Here is a 20,096-nt window from a genome sequence, read left to right on the forward strand (position 1 = left end):
TGGGTTTCAAAAGTTCCTCTTACATATATCTTTTGAAAATAAAGTGATATCTTGTTTCCTTCATAAAATTTTCTGAAAAATACTACTGCAGGCTAACTTAAAAGCTAATGAAAGGAATTAATGATTTGAAGTTGTTATAATTTTAGCACATAATTTCCCTTTTTTGGGTAAGTGCCCGCTATTTTTAAAGGCAGCGGTGTTGCCCTTAAGTTTGGCGCAAAAAGTTACCCGGGAAAAAGAAAATGGCGACTGTTTAGACCTGTTTAGTCTTCGGAGTGTTTTCGTCTTTTTTGGAGCTGAGAAACAACTAATTTAAAATGTTTAGTGCAGAGGAATTGGATATAAAAACTACCCAGCTAAAAGCCGAAGTGTTGCTATCAGAGCCTTCAACTCATGAAGGGCTTGAAGACGAAGAAAGGATTGAAAGAGCAACTTGTTCATATTCAAATGAATCAACACGCTTTGTGCACCAAGAAAGAAGTTTTTCAAGGCAATATGCGCAGATATATTCAGTCCGTATAATGGCAATGAGAAAGAAACTAGCTGCTGCTGCAAGAAGGAAATGGGGTTTGTATATTTAGTGTTAAAATTTTACGTCGATCATATGTATCAAAAATATACTGAATATACGCATGTAAGCAGATCGATGTAAGCTTATATAAAGTCTGAAGTGACCAAAGGGTCACTACAATCTTTAGGGTCACTAGTATAATCTTAGCTTTCTCAGGCCGTTGCATATTTTTTCTGTATTTACTCCAATGTGAGTCGACTTAAAACAAAAATCGAGAACTTTAAGAATGATGCGCATCATTTAATGCGTGATAAAACTCGCTTGTTACACGTTTTAATCGCATTTTACACATTTCTGAAACTGCGATCATGCAGTCATCTAATCAAGGATATGATCTATCAACTTCTGTTTTGTAGGTGGTAAAGAGAGCAAATTTGAACTAAAGAAACTATCTGAAGTGAAAGCAGATGAAAAGTGCTTTGTGATAGGAACACTATTCAAGAAAATGGAACTGAAGCCAAGTATTTTAAAGGAGATTAGTGAGGAGGTATGATCTGAGTTGTTATGAATCTTGCTCATCTTATTATAGGAAATTTTTGTAACAGCTTAATTTACAATTCTGGAATAGTGATATTTAGCAAGACTTAATTTTGGAAATTTGGAGAATTTTTTTAACATTTTCTTGACTAGACCAGCCATGTTCTTTTTTTCATGAAAGTTTGATGTTACAAACTACTTTTTTTTTTTTTTTTTTTAATCTTTTGTAGTTAAAACTGATTTTTTAATCCTGCAGTATTTCATGCAAACCCGGTATTATTGTAATTGATTCTTGTAAATAGTTGATTTTTAGTATTTTTAGAATTTTTGCAAGTATGTATTTTCATGGAGAACCTGTAAACTAGCTTCTGAGCTAAGTGTTTCTATCCATGTAAAATAAAGTTATATATCTAAATAAGAAGGTACTTATTAATTTGAATTTATTATCAAACAGTTTTGACCATTTTTTGTTTGTTTGATTTTATGTGATTTTCAACATTTTAATTTATAATTGTAGGAATAAGCTAGTATGATAGTTCAAAGAACAGGAACCATCATCATCACTGACAAATTACTTTGATTTTTACAAAGGATGTCCAATAAAATTTATGCTCTTTTTACCTATTGTCTACTGACCCTAAATTTAAATAAAAAGTCATGTCATTTAATATTATTGTACTATTCATGTGAAATTATAACCTCCATCGATTTTTTAAGTTAGTATTTACATTATGTTTTGTTAATAGCATAACCTGATGCCACAACCAGCCAGAGTAAAATATGTAGAAGACAGCGATGAACTTGTTATAGAGGACGAAACAGAGAGAGTTGCTCTTACTGGTAACATTCCAGTTGGAACATCTGTAACAGGTATCTTATAGGCAGAAGCCGTGATCAATACAAGAAACTTAAATGTTCGGTCGGTATTAGCCCCTCAGATCTTTAGGTGATGACAAGTATTTAAAGGTAACTCTCAATAAATAACCTTTGATATATTTGCTGACTAGGTTTTCATAATTTGTCTTTTCCTGTTTTAGGCAGTATAGTAGCTCTCTGCGGTCACACAATTGACAGTGGTAAATTCTATGTTGAAGAGCATTGCTTTAGTGGCCTTCCATACCAAACTGCACCAAACCTGGATCAGTGCTTCTCCAATGGTGATGACAGGTCAGAATCTCTACCAGTTTGATAGTTTCCTTAAGAAGAGAAAAAATGTTATTTATACCAGAAACATATATTAATGGGATACATAAGAAAATAAATTTACAAAGAAGCCCATAGATAGGTTCGTACAGTAGTAAATTTTACCATGCCTCTACAACAAGACCCGTCTCTCCTGATCTTGCTTGTTTAGGGCACATACATGTACCAACATTTGTCTTATAAACTTATTAGGTATGTGGCACTCATTTGTGGTCTTGGATTTGGAAATGAAAGTCAGGATGTGCTCAGTCTTCAGATGTTTTCTGATTTGGTAACAGGAGAGCTAGGAAGTATCCAGGTAAATTTCTTCTTTATAATGTGACATCTAGAATATGAATGCTAGTTCAAGATCGTTCATTGACGAGTTTATTTAAAAAGTCACTTTTATCATGTTTCATTTATATAAGGTTTTGTTTTTATATAACAGTGTATATTTTTTGATGTTAATTGTAATATTCATCTCCTTTAGGAGCAAGAATCTTGTGCCAAGATATGTCGTGTTATCATTGCTGGTAATGCTTTAAGCCAGTGTACACAGACTAAAGACAGTGAAACAAAGGTATGTACAATATGTGGCTCACTGCTCAGCAGCTAATTTGCATATAGAGTCGGAAATTAGATTTTCACAACATCAAGCATTAAAACCTATACACATCATTCTATTTAATTTTTGTTCAGGCACAGCTATTTAGAACAAGTACTGAATCTGTATATAGCCTAATGAGATGTAACTATAACTGAGATGGGGACTTCAGTGTTCAATATAAATCATTGCATTCGATAACTTAACCTCTTTTATCACAGGCAAAGTATCTGACAAGAAATGCAGTAGCTGGCAGTGTGGAAGCTATCAAGAATCTGGATGATTTTGTGCTGCAACTTGCTGTAAGTGATGTTGAGTGATTGCCAGATATTAATAAAAAGTATTGTGAATGTAACTTGCAAATTTAGAACTGTTTTTTTTTTAACAATATGGTGACCGCACCCCCTAAGAATTCCTCCCTTGAAATACTTTTAAAATATCCACCTCCCTGCTAACTCATAGCAATAAAGCTGATACTATCATCATTATCATCATATCATCATCATCATCAACATCATCATCATCATCATTGTTGTCATCATTATTATTAACATATATGCAATTCAAATGCAGAAAATAATATTTTATCATTTTTCCCTTTACAGTCATGTGTTCCAGTTGAAATAATGCCGGGTGAGTTTGATCCAGCCAATCATGCAATGCCACAGCAGCCTCTTCATCGCTGTATGTTTCCCCAAGCAGCTGCGTATCCCACATTCCAGAGTGTCACCAACCCATACGAGGCTCTGATTGGTGGTGTAAGGTAATTAAAAGTGTACATAACTATCTATTTGTTGAAGTTGGAATTAAAATGTGTAGATGGATAAACTTTTAGACCAAAATTGTCCAAATTAAACTATTTCAGTCCAAACATATTACAGCAATAGCCAGCTGGGTGACTAGATCACTAGATCTGGTTCTTTAAGCTCTAAAATAAGTAATTAAAATCAATCAGTCTAATTTGCTTGTCAGTCTGGAAGCTTCACCATAGCTTTGTGATATCAAGTCAAGGAGACATGCATTTCACCAATCCTAAATAGAAAAAGTCGCTGAGAGGCTAGTAATGAGTCCAAAATTACAAGGAAATAAGTTTCGTAAATACTAGTTATGCAACGCTTTCAAGTGGTATACTATGGAATATCCCACGAGTCACTTGTATTTTCTCGGTATACACACGAGCCTTTAGGCGAGTGTGTATGCCAAGAAAATACAAGTGACAAGTGGGATATTCCATAGTATACCACGAGAAAGTGTTGTGTAACTATTTTATACCATGCCATAGAAAATACGCTCACTAAATTTCGTCGAGAATACAGTCGCAGCGCACTATGGGAAGGTCGGGTTGAATACCGTCGAATATACAACGGCTTTCTGTATTCTGATTGGCTGTATTTTCTATGGCATGGTATAAATGTGTGTAGAGATTGACTGAATTTTTATTTTTAATTTATAATTATTATTGTCTGAACAGCTCTTAAAAGTAATTAATATAGCTGTGATTACTCGCTGTCTGAAACTGTACTGTATGTGAATAACAATTTTTGTACTGGACAATACCTGAGTAGTCTGACTTTTAGTTTGGAGGGTTAGGATACAAGTAAAGGCTACAACAACAAATCTTGATATGTTGCAGACAGTGTGGTAATGGAGACAGATAAATTAATTTTATCATTAGCATGAAATTTCACTGTTTGATTTCAGGGTTCTTGGAACAGCAGGACAAAATGTAAATGACATCTACAAAGTGTCAATATTTGAGGATCGCCTGGAGATTCTAGAACACACAATGAAGTGGGGCCATATAGCACCCACAGCTCCTGACACTCTAGGTACAATCCTTGTGTGTAATGATGTTACAAATAACATGTATATTTAATGAAGTAGACATAAAGATGCCCAGCATTTTCAAAATACCCTATATAAGATAGAATTTTGAGATCAACTAATGCCTGAGGGAGTGGGAAAAACCTGGTGTCCTTTTGAAATTTTTAATACAAGAAAAACATGGGTGTGTACATTGGGAGAAATGTGCGTGAGATGCAGTGGCCTAATGGTTAGTGAATTGGACTCTGGATCAAGCAGCCTGGGTTAGAGCACCGTCATTATGCCATGTGACAGGCAAGACACTTAACTCTCACAGTGCCACTCTGCACCCAGGAGAATAAATGGGCACCATAACTTAGACAGGTTTGGGACAACCTGAAAAAAGCTGGGGATAACCTGGCATGGGACTAACATCCCACCCAAGGGGAGTAGCAATATTCCTAGTTGCTTTATACTATGAAAACAGAGATAATTTCTCATAAGTACTTTAATACGATGTTTTTGTTGTTGTTTTTTCAGGGTGCTATCCATACTATGACAAGGACCCCTTTATTTTAGAAAAGTGTCCTCATGTGTACTTTGTTGGCAATCAGCCGAAGTATGAGAGCAAAGTTCTTCACGGTAAACTTACTGATTTTCATCACAAAATAAGTCAAGTTAGTGTATGAATTCACAACAGAAACTGCATAGACTGTGAATGTAGCTCTCTTGCACCATACACTGCCAGGGATACCAGAAATTGCTGTCAGTTATAAAAGGATTGGTTAATTTGCAAAGCACTGAAGGCAAAGATGTAATATGCAGCCGTCTCGCACCATGCACCGCCTGGTATGCCTGTGGCAAGACAGTTTTACTTGCAGCCTACTATGGGTATTGTGAATACAGCTGTCTTGTACCATGCACTGCCTGGTATGCCTGTGGCAAGACAGTGTTGTTTGCAGCTGCCTTGTACCATTAACACTGCCTGGTATGTCTGTGGCAAGACAGCTATACTTTCAGTCTACTATAGGTATAAATTGTGAATACAGCCATCCTGTCCATGCACTACTGCCTGGTATACCTGTGGCAAGACAGCTCTACTTACAGTGTACTCTTACCTTAGTATACCGGTAGATTGTGAATACAGCTGTCTTGTACCATGGACTGTGGCCTGGTATGCCTGTGATAAGAAAACTATACTGGCAGCCTACTGTACATCAGTTCACCTGTCGACTGTGAATATGGTTGTCTTGTACCATGCACTGCCTGGTTGTCCTGTTTTCAGCGCACTGCTGAAGGATGGCCAGTAAAGATTGTGAATACAGCTATCCTGTACTGTGCACTTTTCTGGAATACCTTGAGTTGTAGCATGTGTAATCTGCTTGTTTTTGGTATCATCCCCTTGATATTAAGATGTATTGTCTTGCTCTTTCAGGAGAAAATGGCCAAAAAATAGTGTTGGTGACAATTCCTGATTTCTCTAGTTCAAAGACCTGTGTGATGCTAAATCTACGGACACTTACATGCCATCCAGTGAACTTTTCTGCCTCTTTATCAATGCCACAAGATAAAGCATTAGGTGAAGAACAGATGGAAATGTAACTATGCTGAGCTCCAAGCAATAAATCCCTTTTTGAGCGCTGATGCCAGGGCAAAGCAATGGAGAATTTCATTCATACTTTTGTACAAATTATAACTGTGTCTACTGCCACACAATATCTAGGTGTGGCTTGTTAACAAATGTTAGGCAGGGCCCCTTCTTGCAAATATTGAACATTGGTCAAAGTTTAGTACTGTCTTGGCTACACTGTGCATACACAACTAGACACCTTAAGGCTGGTATTCATCAGCATCATCAATCAATCATTTTGAAAATTTCATCAAATTGAAAACCTCAAAGTGTCTGCTCATTGGACCAACTTTAGGAAGTCTCAAGAAGCAGAGATATCTGTTTTTGAGCCAAGGTTCTTCTGACATCGTAACTATTTACCTTCACTTGTTGTAAATTTAGTCCATACAACACTATTGAAAAGTCTGAGAAGTTGACAGAAATAAATTTCTCTATATATTCCCTATTTTTGTCCTTTCTTCTTTAACAGCTAAAGGTTGCATTACATTTATTGCAACATATTTTTGTGACAACTTCAAGCACAGTACAGGAGACAACTTTTACAAACTATAAACCATCAGAGATGTTAAATCAAAGGAACCTGAAAATGCCTTAACTTTATTTTCAATTTATTGTAGCCTTTGAAATGAAATTAGTTTCAATTGTTAACATACAACTGTCATAATATTGTCACTTAAAATTCATATTTTGTATCCTATTCATAATCTCAATTGTATGGTTGATACCACACATGGCTGCATGTTATTAATTATGCGATTACAATCTTTGAACCTGCTTTTTATAAAATAAGGTATTTGCTCTCATGATATAAAAGAAAATAAAAATACAAAATGTCCCCATATATTTATCATCTATAAACAAGGATAGTCCATTTTCACATAAAAGGACAGCCTTGAGACCAGAAAAAAAGTCCAACTAAGGAGAGGTACCTGCTAATGTCCACTTTTGGTGGCTGGGACTATAACTACCTACTAAGGGAAGGTATCTGGCTATGAAGGTGTCTGTGGAGTTTTTACTATTTTTTTATTAAATTGGATTATTGCCTGCAGCCAGTAAAGTTAACCTGAATATGACAAAAAGAATTTCTGTTGATTGGTTCTTGATAAAGATTGTCTAATTTTACTGAAAGCCCTACAATCAAAATAAAACAAAACAGTTCTCTACTTAGACACAGGTCTCAGTGGACATATTGATCACAATCTAAATTAATTTATAACTAATTAAAAATTAATTAATTTTACATTAATTAACAAACATAAACAAAACAGCAAGAGAATGATGTCACATGTTTTACAAAAAAATTTCTGAATGCTGTTTACTAAGCAAATAATGGAAACACATACACTGTAGTCATTAATTTGCTACTAAGGCAGACAGTAACTGAATAAATGTCTTGCTGGTAATCTTGTACTACATGCACGTAACAAGCCAATAAACACCAGCTACATGACTACAATTCTGCAGTTTTGAGCAGCAAATGAATTGAAAAATCATGTAAACTTGTAAGTCCACAGGGAGCAGAGGAGCCAAACTCAACCTTTGTAAATGTTAAAATATTGCTGCTTGACAAATATTATCCGATCTTTTTGTTTACCCAACAGTTAAGCCAGCCGAAAACTCTTTCCATTGTCTGTTGCATAATCCCAGCTGGTTTCAGGCAACGAATAGAAAGTGAAAACATCCCTTGTCTTTTTTCATTCTGTGTAACCATCTTGTGGTACCCACAGTCATGCGGCTATGTCAAGTGCTAAGAGATACAAGGGCTAGCTGTTGTGTAAACAAAAAGACTGGATAATGTATGACAAGCCCCAACATTTCAACATTCACAAAGATTGAATTTGTCTTCTCTGCTCTCTGTGGCAAGTCACTTGGAATCAAAGCATTGGCCCATTGACAGACCTTAATGCCAAACTCTTTACTTGTAAACTGACCAAAGAAAGAAAACTTTTTAATCCCTATAGTAGTCTAATTCCTGCCATTGAAGCCTGACCTTAATTTTACTTGTGATAATCATTAGAAAAGGTGTTATGTTAAGTGGGAGCATGAAGCACAGCCACTCCTGCTGCTGCTCGGCATCTTGTCATGGGAATTACATCTTCCCACTGATCAGTTCTTGGGTCATAAGCCTCCACAGTGTTGAGATATGATGGCCCATCAATTCCACCAACAGCATAAACCCAGCAACCATATGTCATTACACAAACACCATCACGACAAGAATTAAGTGAAGCAGCTTCTGTCCATACATTCATGCGTGGTTCAAACATTTCAACAATGTCAAGCCTAGAGGCACCATCAAAACCACCAATGGCATAGATGCGTCCATCTAATGCCGCAGCTCCAATCCCTGCCCTAGGTCGGCTCATGGGAGGTAATACAGTCCATCTGTTTGTATGAGGATCATAGCATTCAATTGAGTTGAGGAATGAAACTCCATCATTTCCACCAATCACAAAGATGCGGTCTCCAAGCTCTGCCACTCCTGTTAAACATTAAAAGAAGTATTTAGTGAGACTACTAAATTGAAGATTTGTTTTAAGATAACAGCCCAATGCTAATTACATTTCTTCTCTATTCCTGAGTCACTCGCTCCTTTTAATCTGGATCCAGAGCTTTGTGGCCAAACAATATGATGCTGCACTTGCAAAGTGCTCATGTTATTGTTTGATTTGATAAGAATGAGGAATTCTTCAAATTACACAACAAAAATGCGCCAAAAATATGACACTCCCTCAAATGATTGGGGTACTCCAGTAGAAATGTGTAATTCTCCAATATGGAAAAAAGAACTCTGTTTTATCCATGTCTTCATCCTGAAACATTTGTGTTGGTGCATTGTTCTAAATAAACACTGTTGATGCTTAACAGTGGCTGCCATCCAGACCTAGCAGTCAGCATCATAAATCCTCACAATTTATCCTCATTTGGATTAACATTTGAACCTGAAACACAGATTAGAAAGAATGGTGCAAAGGGGTGCAATATTTCTTAATATTATCTAGAAGTAATTATCTGATTACTGATTAATTTCACGATTTGAAATAAACTATATTTGAAAATAGTTTATTATTGAGTTTTCCTGTTCTATCTTGTGTGAAATATACATTTTGTATGCTCATAAATAATCAGTCAAACATTCACAGGAGGAAAACATCTTGACAAAAGCCAAATTTGATATTTTTAAATAACATACCTGGGAAACTGCGGGTAATATTTGTAGGTGCAACAAGACTCCATACATCCACCAGGGGGTCATATCTTTCAACAGTTTTTAGACATGATCGCCCATCATAGCCGCCCATTGCATACATTGCCTCACCAAGGACCCCCACTCCAACACCAGAGCGACTTGTGTTGAGTGACTTGACATACATCCACTGGTTTGTCTCTAATGATAAGCACTCTACTGTGCTCAAACGTGAATAGCCATCTGAACCTCCAACAGCAAAAAGACGACCTCCTAAACTTCCAGTGCCAAGCTGTTGTCTTGGAACGTTGAGTGAAGGGGCTTGCTGCCAAATGTTACTTTGTAAACTGATAACAAGGGCAAAGGCATAACAACAGGATGTTAAGTTGATATGGATACCTGATGAAATCTATTAGTTGCTTTAGGGAAAATTTTAGATTGCTGTCCAAGAAAAATGTACAGATCTTGAAAATATTGTATATCATGTATGATATCTTACAAATACAGGTAAAACCTGATTTCATCCACGTTCTTCTTGAAACTTTATTACATGTAAAACTACTTTTTAAAATCAAACGGATGGAGTCATTAATCACCCCACGCAGATGTAAAATATGATAACAAAGATGTTTTGAGAAACAGGAATGCACTCATAGTAGCCAGACTCGCCCATGCGTTGTGTTATTGTTGGACGGAAAATTACTTCCTGCCCACAAGAATGAAGATACCGAAATTTTTCAAAGAAAAAATATGCCAAATTTTAGGACTTCGCCGAAGCCACAAATGATGTAATAACTTATATATACGTTAACGTATCACAAATACAATCATTCGATCGATGAACCCTCAGGGAAGCACAACAGGAGATGTTGAACAACATTTTTTCCCGAGACAATATAAAGTATTAGTAGTTGCCTTTATTTAAAAACACGATATGGATTCAAAAGTCCGATCACTATTTCAGCTATTAGTAAGGTTAAATGGCCACTGGAACCCCACAATAAAGCTACGATACAGTAAAACAAAACTCATAAAATAAATAAGTCAAAGTCAGTGAAATTAGATAGTACAGTAAAAAGAATGTTACCTAAAGATCATGAATGTAATTAATTTTAAAAGTCATCGCAACTACACTGTAAACATACAGGGACAAGTTTACTTTGACACACTGGCTGATGTCAAAACAATTGAAAATACAAACCTGTAACACTCTACTGTATTTGAAATAGTTTCTCCAGCTTCTTTACCGCCAACAGCATATAAAGTACCCATCATAGATTTTCTCGGTTTCATTCGATCAGTACGAAACTGCGCTCGCTGTTCGGGTACAAGATGATAGTTTTTCGCTTCATCGAGCAAATCTCTGCACGTCAAATTCGATCGTATTAAATTGTCTGCGTCAATTCGGTTCAGAAGATAATGCTTCGAAATCAAAGGCATTCGGACGAATCGTATCAGACTTGGAAGCTGTTTAACTCGATTGTTTAAGTCGTGTTTCACCCAAGACATGACGGCTTCGTAAACTTCTTCTTCCGCAATGATGTTCAAGTCGTCGCTTGAAATGACTTTCATCAATAACTCGCAAGGCAACAAAGCATACTCCTCTGACTTCATTACTTCTCTAAAATTCTCAAGAACAAAATTGTCTACAACTTCAAGGAAATTCGTGCAGCCATGCGCTTCGGTAAATTTTCTTATTCCCAAGCAATTGGAAGGATCTAGCTGTGTTTCCAAAAATTGACAGCAAATATCTCGCACTTCGTGAAATTGTACTAAACAGGCAGTTGCCAGTATGGACTGTACATTTTCAACGTTTACATCAACCTTTCCCGTATAAGCAAACTCCACAAGGGTTTGGACAATAGAAGCGTCTATGTCTTTCATAGTGACCACTTTCTGTCGGCTCTCGACTAAATCGCTCGTAAACATGGCGTAGAAGTACGAACTACACGCTGCCAACACCGCCCTGTGAGTAGGAATGTGCTCGTCTCCAATTTTAAGAACGACATCACAGAGCTTAAGACAGTCTTTGCGATGTTTGTTCATAACATCCAGTACTCGAACACTGTGTGACAAGGTAGAATAAGGCGAGTGAAGCTCTCTGCCCACAACACCTCCTGTTAGCTCCATGATTGATTTTTGTGATGAATGTTTGTGTCGTCTTCCAAGCGGAGTTGCAGAGGATTGGGTACAAGTTAGACTTCGGAAGACTTCGGAAAGTAACGAGAACACCCGAAGATTTTCGAGCACGGCAGTTTTCCAAAAAAAAAATGCACAAAAGATATCGCGCGAAAGTAGGAACGAGGGAAAAAATTCAAGCAAGCCCCACCTGCTAGAGGATGATGCGAGAAAATATCTTGCAGAGGGTTATGCTGGTAAAAAATTCTTCCCAGTAATTATGCTCGGCCGTTCTCGTAAAACGTTGAACTGTATAAACCTACCCTAAGGTACTGTTTCTATTCCCAAATCTCTCTTGGTCAGGCGCTGCACGTACAATGAAACCCATTTTTAACATCGATAATAATATAATTTTAAGATTCCCGTTGTTTGTGATTTTGACGTAAGGAAAATAGTCCTGATTCATGTGATCTTTCTGTGTTGAGATATTTTCAGTTGTATTGCGTGACAAATAGTACGATAAGTGATTTGCGTTATCAGGTTATGTAATGTTTTGATTTCTCGTGATTTTGATGTAGACAATAGAACCATGTAATCAGTCATCGCTGTCTAGGTATTAGGGGTGTCGCGCGTCAGTGATAAGGGAAAACCGAGCTAACTATTGTTCATTCTATCAGAGAGCGAAATCGGGTGTGATCAGGAAAATACTATCAGAGAAATAAATTGTGAAGTTTGTGGAAACTAGCCGTGTACTTATTGGCATTCCCAACACAGTGGCACCTCCGACGGGACCCAAGAAACTGTTATTGGCCAGGAAGCCGAAATGGAGAAGTTGAAGACCGACTTAGGAGGTAAACTTAAACTCCTTTTATTTACCTTGGGAAAAACAACAAGGCGTACTAGATTCTGGAAATGTGCTAGCAATTAACCGCCATCTCGAAGGTCTGACTAGCATAGCCAGTCAAATAGATAGTTTAAAGCTCCAAGTGGTCGAAGAAATGTTCAAAGAGGGCGGTTCCGAAGAGGATATCGCGAAGTGGAGCACAGATATTGAAACAAAGGTCGCTCAAGTAGATACTGAAGTAACACATATAAATGAACACTTGGCTAGTATTAAATCAGAAGAGGATTTCAAAGCTCAAGAAACCGAGAAGGAGCTTAAAGCGAAGGAGCGTGAAGACCAGCTTAAATTCGAACGCGCACAGCTTGAGCAGAAACTAGAATACGAGCGGAAGATAGAAGACGCGAAGAAGAATTACGCAACGAAGGCAAACGAAGCTAAAGCCAGTCCTGCCAGCGAGGGAGCGCGCACTAAGTTACCTAAGCTAACGATTACAAAGTTTAATGGTTCCTTTACGGATTGGCTCCGTTTTTGGAACATTTACGAAGCAGAAATCGACAAATGTAGCGACATGGCGGCGGTAACTAAATTCGCCTATCTTAAAGATCTGTTAGAGCCTAAAGTCAGAGCGGGAATAGATGGTCTCCCTTTCTCTAGCGAGGGATATGAGCGGGCTAAGAACATTCTAAAGAACAAGTATGGGAAACCGTCTGAAATAGTGAATGCGTATGTCCAAAATATCATGGGGCTACCCGTAGTCAGTGGGGCAAATCCAGCAAGGATCCTTCAATTCTATGAAGCGCTCTCGTTCAACGTTCAAGCTCTAGAGACCCTGGGTAAACTTAAAGAAGTAAATGGTTATGTGCGAATGTCGATCGATAAACTACCGGGAATCAGGGGCGACCTTGTTAGAACAGACGAAAACTGGCAAGAATGGGACTTTCCGAAGTTCGTTTACGCCCTCCAGAGATGGACAGAAAGAAATCCTGTGCATGTGACCACCAGATCAAGTGACAAGTCCTGGCGTGACTCAAATGCGTTTAACACCCAATTAGGCGACGCGCGTCCTCGTGGATGTCTTTATTGCGACGACACTGATCACAGGCCACACGAATGTACCAAAGTTCCCGATCCAGACGAAAGACGGAAGATTTTCTTGAAAAGACGACTCTGCTTTAACTGTGCCGGAGACAATCACAGGGCGACGGAATGCAAGAGCACGAAAACGTGTTTGTTTTGTAAAAGAAAACACCACACCTCCATCTGTGACAGAGGAAACACAGACAACTCGATGACAGCTACGCAAATTGGCGATGGTCCTGTGGTGTACCCGGTGGTTGTCGTGGAAATTGCAGGAATTAAATGTCGTGCACTTTTAGATTCTGGCGCAGGAAGTTCGTACGCTTCGGCCGCACTGCTTGAGAGAATTGGCGCTAAACCTCACCATTCTGGATTGCGCAAGATAGAGATGATGTTGGGCGCGAGCAGTCGGGTGATGGAAGTTTATAGAATCAAACTTAACTCAGTGAAGGGAAATTTTGAGATGGAAGCAGAAGTCACAAAGGTAGAGAAGCCACACCTTATGATGTTAGAAAACCCACGCTACAAGAAGCTCGTAGAAAAACACCCTCATCTAAAGGGTGTGACCATGGATGACAAAGACGAGAGAGCTCGCCTACCTGTGCACATCATTCTAGGAAACAGTGAATGCCCCAGAATCAGCACCACCGAACCTCAGCGCGTGGGAAGAGAATGGGATCCTGTAGCAAGCTACACAAAGTTGGGCTGGACCATCACTTCACCCGGTAAAGAAATTGACACCACCAGTATGCTCCTCACACAAACGTCGAAAGTTGACTACGAGGAACTTTGTAAGCTAGACGTACTCGGGTTGGCAGATTCGCCTTCAGGGGATCAGGGTGTAGTTTACGATGAGTTTAAAGAACAGCTGCGGAGGAACGAAGAAGGGTGGTACGAAACCGGTCTCCCGTGGAAGGGAAATCATCCCCCTTTGCCAAACAACAAGGAAGGAAGCTTACGCAGACTCGCTAGCCTAGTACGGAAACTTGAGAAGAATGGGTCTATCGATGATTACAATGCTGTCATCCAGGAGCAGTTGGCGGAGGGAATAGTTGAGCGCGCCCCAAACTCTGCCGAAGGACGGGAATTTTACATTCCACACAAGGGAGTCGTTCGAGAAACCGCTGAAAGCACAAAGCTGAGAATAGTGTATGACGCCTCCGCAAGGGCCTGGGACGGCGCGCCATCTCTTAACGAATGTCTTAACACTGGTCCACCGCTACAAAACCAACTATGGAGTGTATTGATTCGAGGGCGTTTCAATCCAGTTGCCATCACTGGTGATATCAAGAAAGCATTCTTACAAGTCAGAATCCGACCAGAAGAAAGAGATGCTCTCAGGTTCCACTGGTTAAAGAACATGGAGACTAAAGAAGTTGAGACACTCCGCTTTACAAGGGCGCTGTTTGGTTTGGGTCCCTCGCCCTTCTTGTTGGGAGGGGTCATTGAGCAACATTTGGATACCTGGAGCCTCAAGCAGCCTGAAATAGTACGCGAGATTAAGAAGAATCTGTACGTGGATGACCTAATTAGTGGAGGAACAACAGTATCCAAAGCAAGAGAGATGAAAAATGCAGCCACCGAAATCTTTGCTGACGCCGCCTTCGAGCTTCATAAATGGCATTCAAACGTTGCTGAATTAGAATCCACTGAAACCGATCAGACCGCAGACCAGACGTTCGCTAAACAGCAACTGGGCACCTCGTCAGGGGGAGAGAGTTCACTGCTTGGCCTAAAATGGGATAAGCTGAGAGATTTGCTGAGCATCACTGTACCGCCTGAGAAAGCCGACAACACCAAGAGGGGAATATTGGCCAAGGTAGCGCGGATTTATGATCCACTCGGATTGGCGTCTCCACTCACACTGTGTGGAAAGCTGCTTTATCGCGACGCCTGCAACCTTAGAATCGGATGGGATGAACAATTGCCTTCTCACCTAGCCGACAAGTGGGCCAAATGGGAATCGAGATCACCGGAGAGAATCACATTTGCGAGGGCCCTGGTTCAGTATCGGGAACCAATTAACAGCATATCCCTACATGTCTTTGGAGATGCAAGTGGTCTGGGCGTGGCAGCAACAGCGTTCACTGTCGTTTCACAACCATCAGGCGTCACACAAGGAATTGTGGCAGCTAAATCTCGATTGGCCAAACAGGGCCTCACCATACCACGCCTAGAGCTGGTCGCCTGCCACATGGCAACAAATTTGGCAACTAACGTTAAGGAAGCCCTCGAAGGATATCCGGTCGACCAAGTTTACTGTTGGTCCGACAGTACGGTTGCGCTCCACTGGATTCGAGGAGGAGGAGATTACAAGCAGTTTGTGCACAACCGGGTGCACAAAATTCAAGAGAAAGATTGGATTACCTGGAGACATGTACCCACCAAAGAGAATCCAGCCGACCTGGGGAGTCGTGGAGGACCTGTAGCGCAAGACGACGATCTCTGGTGGCGTGGTCCGAAATGGCTCTCTCAACCAAGTGCTTGGCCAGTCGATATTACAACAACCGCTACCGCTGAAACCCTGGCTGAAGCAAAGACGGTACAAGAGATATTTAAGCTCGCCACCAACCAAGAGGTGGATAGATTTGACGCAGTTCTAAACAAGTATGGTCTCTGGCGCGTGCTGCGCATCGGCGGATGGGTCGCGAGATTTGTCCATAACTCCAGAAGCCCACCTCGTGAAAGGAAAACAGGGCCACTAACCACCGAAGAACTAAAAGTTCAAAGAAGATTCTGGGAGAAGAGAGCGCAGCAGGAAGGTGTGAAGTCAGAGAATTATGAGAACGACCGCTTGCAACTTAACTTACAGTTAAACGACCAGCAACTCCTTGAATGCCGGGGACGGATACAGGGCGTCTACCCAGTGTATCTCCCAGATACAGCAGTCTACACAGAGAAGTTCGTTGAAGAAGCTCACAAATCTACTCTACACGGAGGGACGCAGTTGACAATGGCCAAAGTACGAGAAGAGCACTGGGTCCCACGTCTAAGACGACTAGTGAAGCGCATTGTGAAAAAATGCCCCGGATGTAAACGATTCCAGGCCACAGCCCTAGCCGTACCACCTCCTGGACTGCTGCCGCGAGATCGAACCGAAGGTTCCACTCCATTTCAAGTTGTGGGGGTCGACTATGCTGGCCCAATCAAGTTTAAAGCTACTGAAAAGCGCGAAGGAAAAGCCTATCTTATCCTGTATGCCTGCAGTTTGACGAGAGCACTGTACCTTGACCTGGCGAAAAGCTTGGAGACCAGTGAATTCCTTCTAAGCCTAAAGGGATTGGTAGCAAGGCGTGGCAGACCAAGTACGATCTATTCAGACAATGGCAGTACTTTCATTGGAGCTGCAGCATGGATTAAACAAGTTCAGAACGACGAGAAGCTAAATGATTACCTTGCAAGCCATCAAATTACATGGAAGTTCAACCTTAGCAGAGCCCCTTGGTGGGGAGGCCAGTTCGAGCGCATGGTAGGGCTGGTCAAAACAGCAATGAGGAAAACTATCGGCAACGCCTACCTAACCTTTGATGAGTTGAAAGAAGTCTTTCTGGATGTAGAAGTTTCACTGAACGGTCGGCCACTGTCCTATGTGGAAGACGACGCTCAATTCCCAGTTCTAACACCGAATTCAATGCTTTTCTGCCAACCAAATATTTTACCGGAGAGGGAGGCACATCACGGAGAAAGTCCAGAACTGAGACGGCGAGCGAAATACCTGGGCAAGTGTAAAGATGTGATGTGGAACCGTTGGACCAAAGAGTACTTACGTGGGCTGCGAGAGCGTCACACCGTAATCCGTAAAGACTCGCCCTGTGGAGTTGAAAGGGGAGATGTGTGTATAATCAAGGACGACAACAAAGACAGGAACAAGTGGAAGCTTGGAATAGTGGAGGAGCTCATTGTGGGACGTGATGGTGTTGTGAGAGCTGTGAAGCTTCGAGCAGGAAAGAGCTATTTAGAGCGAGCAGTGCAGCAGTTGTATCCACTGGAGCTGTCCTGTGACAGGTCTCAAGAAGTGCCGAGACCTCCACTGAATCCAGAGGCGTGTGTCTTCAGACCAAGGCGAGATGCTGCAGTAGCTGCCAGACTGCGGGTCGCTGACATTGCTGAACGAGAGCAGAACGACTAGTAAAAGGAACATTGTTTATTTGAACATTTAATCGAGTTTATTTTCAAAGAGGAACACTTATTATTTGAACACTGATTTCAATCTACTAGGTTTTTGCGAGAAAAGAAAACAACTTTACTAGAATTGTATTTGCTGCCGTGACGGAAACAAATAGGGGAGTGTGTTGAGATATTTTCAGTTGTATTGCGTGACAAATAGTACGATAAGTGATTTGCGTTATCAGGTTATGTAATGTTTTGATTTCTCGTGATTTTGATGTAGACAATAGAACCATGTAATCAGTCATCGCTGTCTAGGTATTAGGGTGTGTCGCGCGTCAGTGATAAGGGAAAACCGAGCTAACTATTGTTCATTCTATCAGAGAGCGAAATCGGGTGTGATCAGGAAAATACTATCAGAGAAATAAATTGTGAAGTTTGTGGAAACTAGCCGTGTACTTATTGGCATTCCCAACATCTGCTCTCGATGCTTCATACAAGCCAACTAACGGATTATTTATGGAACGTTCTCCAAGTTCTGCTTTCTACATCGCTACTTCATGCTCTGCAGATATACGAAAAACTTGTCATGATTATATTTCTAATTTACCACCTTATTATCGAAATTTTGTACGCTGCTGCTTGTGTCGCAGTCAACCATCTCATTCCAGCCTTGTCACATGTCACATACGGCGTGCACTACGTGTCTGGCAAGCATGGCTTCAACAGATCGAATAATATCACCGGATTTTTGGCTGAATTTGGGTACGGTAAATACCTAATAGTACCTTTTTGGTACGCTTCGGCGGCATATCAGGCTCGTTTGGTCTCACCATGGGTATTTTGGCTCGACCAACCCTAACCCTAACCCTAACCCTAAACCCTAACCCTAACCCAAAATACGAACCATGGCTCGACCAAACTCGCCTGATATGCCGCCGAAGCGTACCAAAAAGGTACGATTAGGTATAATTACCGTACCCAAATTCGCAAGTAGCCAATCAGAAGCGCGATCTACTGTCCTGATATTTATACCTAATCGTACCTTTTTGGTACGCTTCGGCGGCATATCAGGCGAGTTTGGTCGAGCCATGGTTCGTATTTTGGCGAGACGCAGTCGAGCCAAAATACCCATGGTGAGACCAAACGAGCCTGATATGCCGCCGAAGCGTACCAAAAAGGTACTATTAGGTATTTACCGTACCCAAATTCAGCCAAAAATCCGGTGATATTATTCGATCTGTTGAAGCCATGCTTGCCAGACACGTAGTACAAAATGTGTTGACCTGCTTGTATTGATACTTTTTTGGTCTTCAACACTTTTATCAAGTCCTCTTCTTACATTTTTTTACTCGTTTGTTTGGAGTTTCATTCCCTAAATTTTCAAAATCCAAATTTAGCGAAAAATTTGGAAACTCCGACTCCATTGTTTCAGTGTGAATGTTTCAGTAGTCGTCGGCAAACATCGCGCAATTGGCGAGCGCGCTCAAGTTTAGTTTTGGCGGGAAAGTTTTTCTCATTTTACGACCGGTAAAAACCAGCTAATTAAAAATACTAGTTTCTGTTTTATTGGTAAAACTCTTTTCAATTCATCGTACAGTAACACGTACTTTACTTCAAAGTGACCGTGATATGGTGGCATATCAGGTCAGTGACTTGATATCGTAGAATATCAGTACAGTAGATCGCGCTTCTGATTGGCTACTTGCGAATTTGGGTTCGGTAAGCCGCCGAAGCGCACCTAACCTGAAATCATACCCTCCCTCCCTACTACTACTGCGGGGGAAGGAGGGCATGATACATTTGCTTGTCGAAAGTCATGTAAAAAAACCAGATTCTGTTTTTTTGTCTGATTGGTCGAGAAACAATACTCAATGGAGCGGTGTGGACTGATTGGTTGTCGTATTTCAACGAGACTTCCGGTCAGAAGCTGGTAATGAGTGTAATGGCAAAGACGAGTCACGTTTACCTACGAGGACGAGTTCTTTACTACGTTAGCTGAAGCCCTAACAGATTTCAAGTGTAACTCTCTGAAGGCAGAACAAATAGAGTGAGCGACAATGCGTACTGAATAATTTTGGTTTCGTGAAGATGTTTTTGTTGTTCTTCGAAAACAATATTCCAGAGATGTTGGAATGTTTATTACAAAAGCGACCGATCCTATCTGCCGTTAAACAGTTCTTGTCGGTGAATTCCTTTTTTTACGTGTGTAAGCTGAAATAAAGGGACGGCATCCAGTACAACTGATAAATATATGTTCGCAAGCGCCATCTCACCTTGCTACTAAAAGCATTTTTATCTCAACACGGCGAAGTTTAAATACAGGCTGTACATATGTACAATTTTTCTCCAGACGTTTTTCACGCCTTGTGGAAATCCGAGTCTCGAATTTGCCGCCAACTACAAAGAGTGGTTTGACAGTTCGACGACACATTAGTTTATTTAAATTAGAGGGCGGCTGGCGGCCGGTTAAATAAATGTATCAGGCGTTCTTTT

At 40.4% G+C, this 20,096-nt stretch overlaps 3 protein-coding genes across 3 annotated transcripts; 2 read left to right on the forward strand and 1 right to left on the reverse strand.

Moving 5' to 3' along the window:
- Window positions 1–232: 232 nt before the first annotated feature.
- On the forward strand, window positions 233–6,712 carry LOC144633943 (DNA polymerase delta subunit 2-like). Its single transcript, XM_078492872.1, has 11 exons — window positions 233–567; window positions 928–1,058; window positions 1,795–1,918; window positions 2,086–2,215; window positions 2,444–2,549; window positions 2,721–2,810; window positions 3,056–3,136; window positions 3,440–3,597; window positions 4,536–4,663; window positions 5,178–5,279; window positions 6,073–6,712. The coding sequence occupies exons 1-11, from the start codon at window positions 318–320 to the stop codon at window positions 6,237–6,239; spliced, it is 1,467 nt and encodes a 488-aa protein (XP_078348998.1). The 5' UTR covers window positions 233–317; the 3' UTR covers window positions 6,240–6,712.
- Window positions 6,713–6,858: 146 nt separating this feature from the next.
- Window positions 6,859–11,616, reverse strand: LOC144633942 (kelch-like protein 20). Its single transcript, XM_078492871.1, has 3 exons — window positions 10,656–11,616; window positions 9,461–9,801; window positions 6,859–8,749 (listed from the first exon to the last, which is right to left on the reverse strand). Exons 1-3 carry the CDS (start codon window positions 11,582–11,584, stop codon window positions 8,298–8,300), a joined length of 1,722 nt encoding a protein of 573 aa, XP_078348997.1. The 5' UTR covers window positions 11,585–11,616; the 3' UTR covers window positions 6,859–8,297.
- Window positions 11,617–12,056: 440 nt separating this feature from the next.
- On the forward strand, window positions 12,057–18,047 carry LOC144631520 (uncharacterized). Its single transcript, XM_078489964.1, has one exon. It carries the CDS (start codon window positions 12,571–12,573, stop codon window positions 17,620–17,622), a length of 5,052 nt encoding a protein of 1,683 aa, XP_078346090.1. The 5' UTR covers window positions 12,057–12,570; the 3' UTR covers window positions 17,623–18,047.
- The last annotated feature ends 2,049 nt before the right edge of the window (window positions 18,048–20,096 follow it).

Source organism: Oculina patagonica, chromosome 12 (genome assembly GCF_052425735.1).
Source record: "Oculina patagonica isolate OP01 chromosome 12, crgOcupat, whole genome shotgun sequence".
In the NCBI taxonomy this organism is placed as follows: domain Eukaryota; kingdom Metazoa; phylum Cnidaria; class Anthozoa; order Scleractinia; family Oculinidae; genus Oculina; species Oculina patagonica.

What these genes read in the sequence shown, in the direction of transcription:
- LOC144633943 (XM_078492872.1), top strand. Translation starts at nt 318, where the DNA reads ATGTTTAGTGCAGAGGAATTGGATATAAAAACTACCCAGCTAAAAGCC. An exon ending in TAAAGGAGATTAGTGAGGAG is followed by an intron (nt 1,059 to 1,794) that starts GTATGATCTGAG and finishes TTTTGTTAATAG; the next exon opens with CATAACCTGATGCCACAACC. An exon ending in TTCTCCAATGGTGATGACAG is followed by an intron (nt 2,216 to 2,443) that starts GTCAGAATCTCT and finishes TAAACTTATTAG; the next exon opens with GTATGTGGCACTCATTTGTG.
- LOC144633942 (XM_078492871.1), bottom strand. Translation starts at nt 11,584, where the DNA reads ATGGAGCTAACAGGAGGTGTTGTGGGCAGAGAGCTTCACTCGCCTTAT. An exon ending in AATACAGTAGAGTGTTACAG is followed by an intron (nt 9,802 to 10,655) that starts GTTTGTATTTTC and finishes CCTTGTTATCAG; the next exon opens with TTTACAAAGTAACATTTGGC. An exon ending in TATTACCCGCAGTTTCCCAG is followed by an intron (nt 8,750 to 9,460) that starts GTATGTTATTTA and finishes AATGTTTAACAG; the next exon opens with GAGTGGCAGAGCTTGGAGAC.
- LOC144631520 (XM_078489964.1), top strand. Translation starts at nt 12,571, where the DNA reads ATGTTCAAAGAGGGCGGTTCCGAAGAGGATATCGCGAAGTGGAGCACA.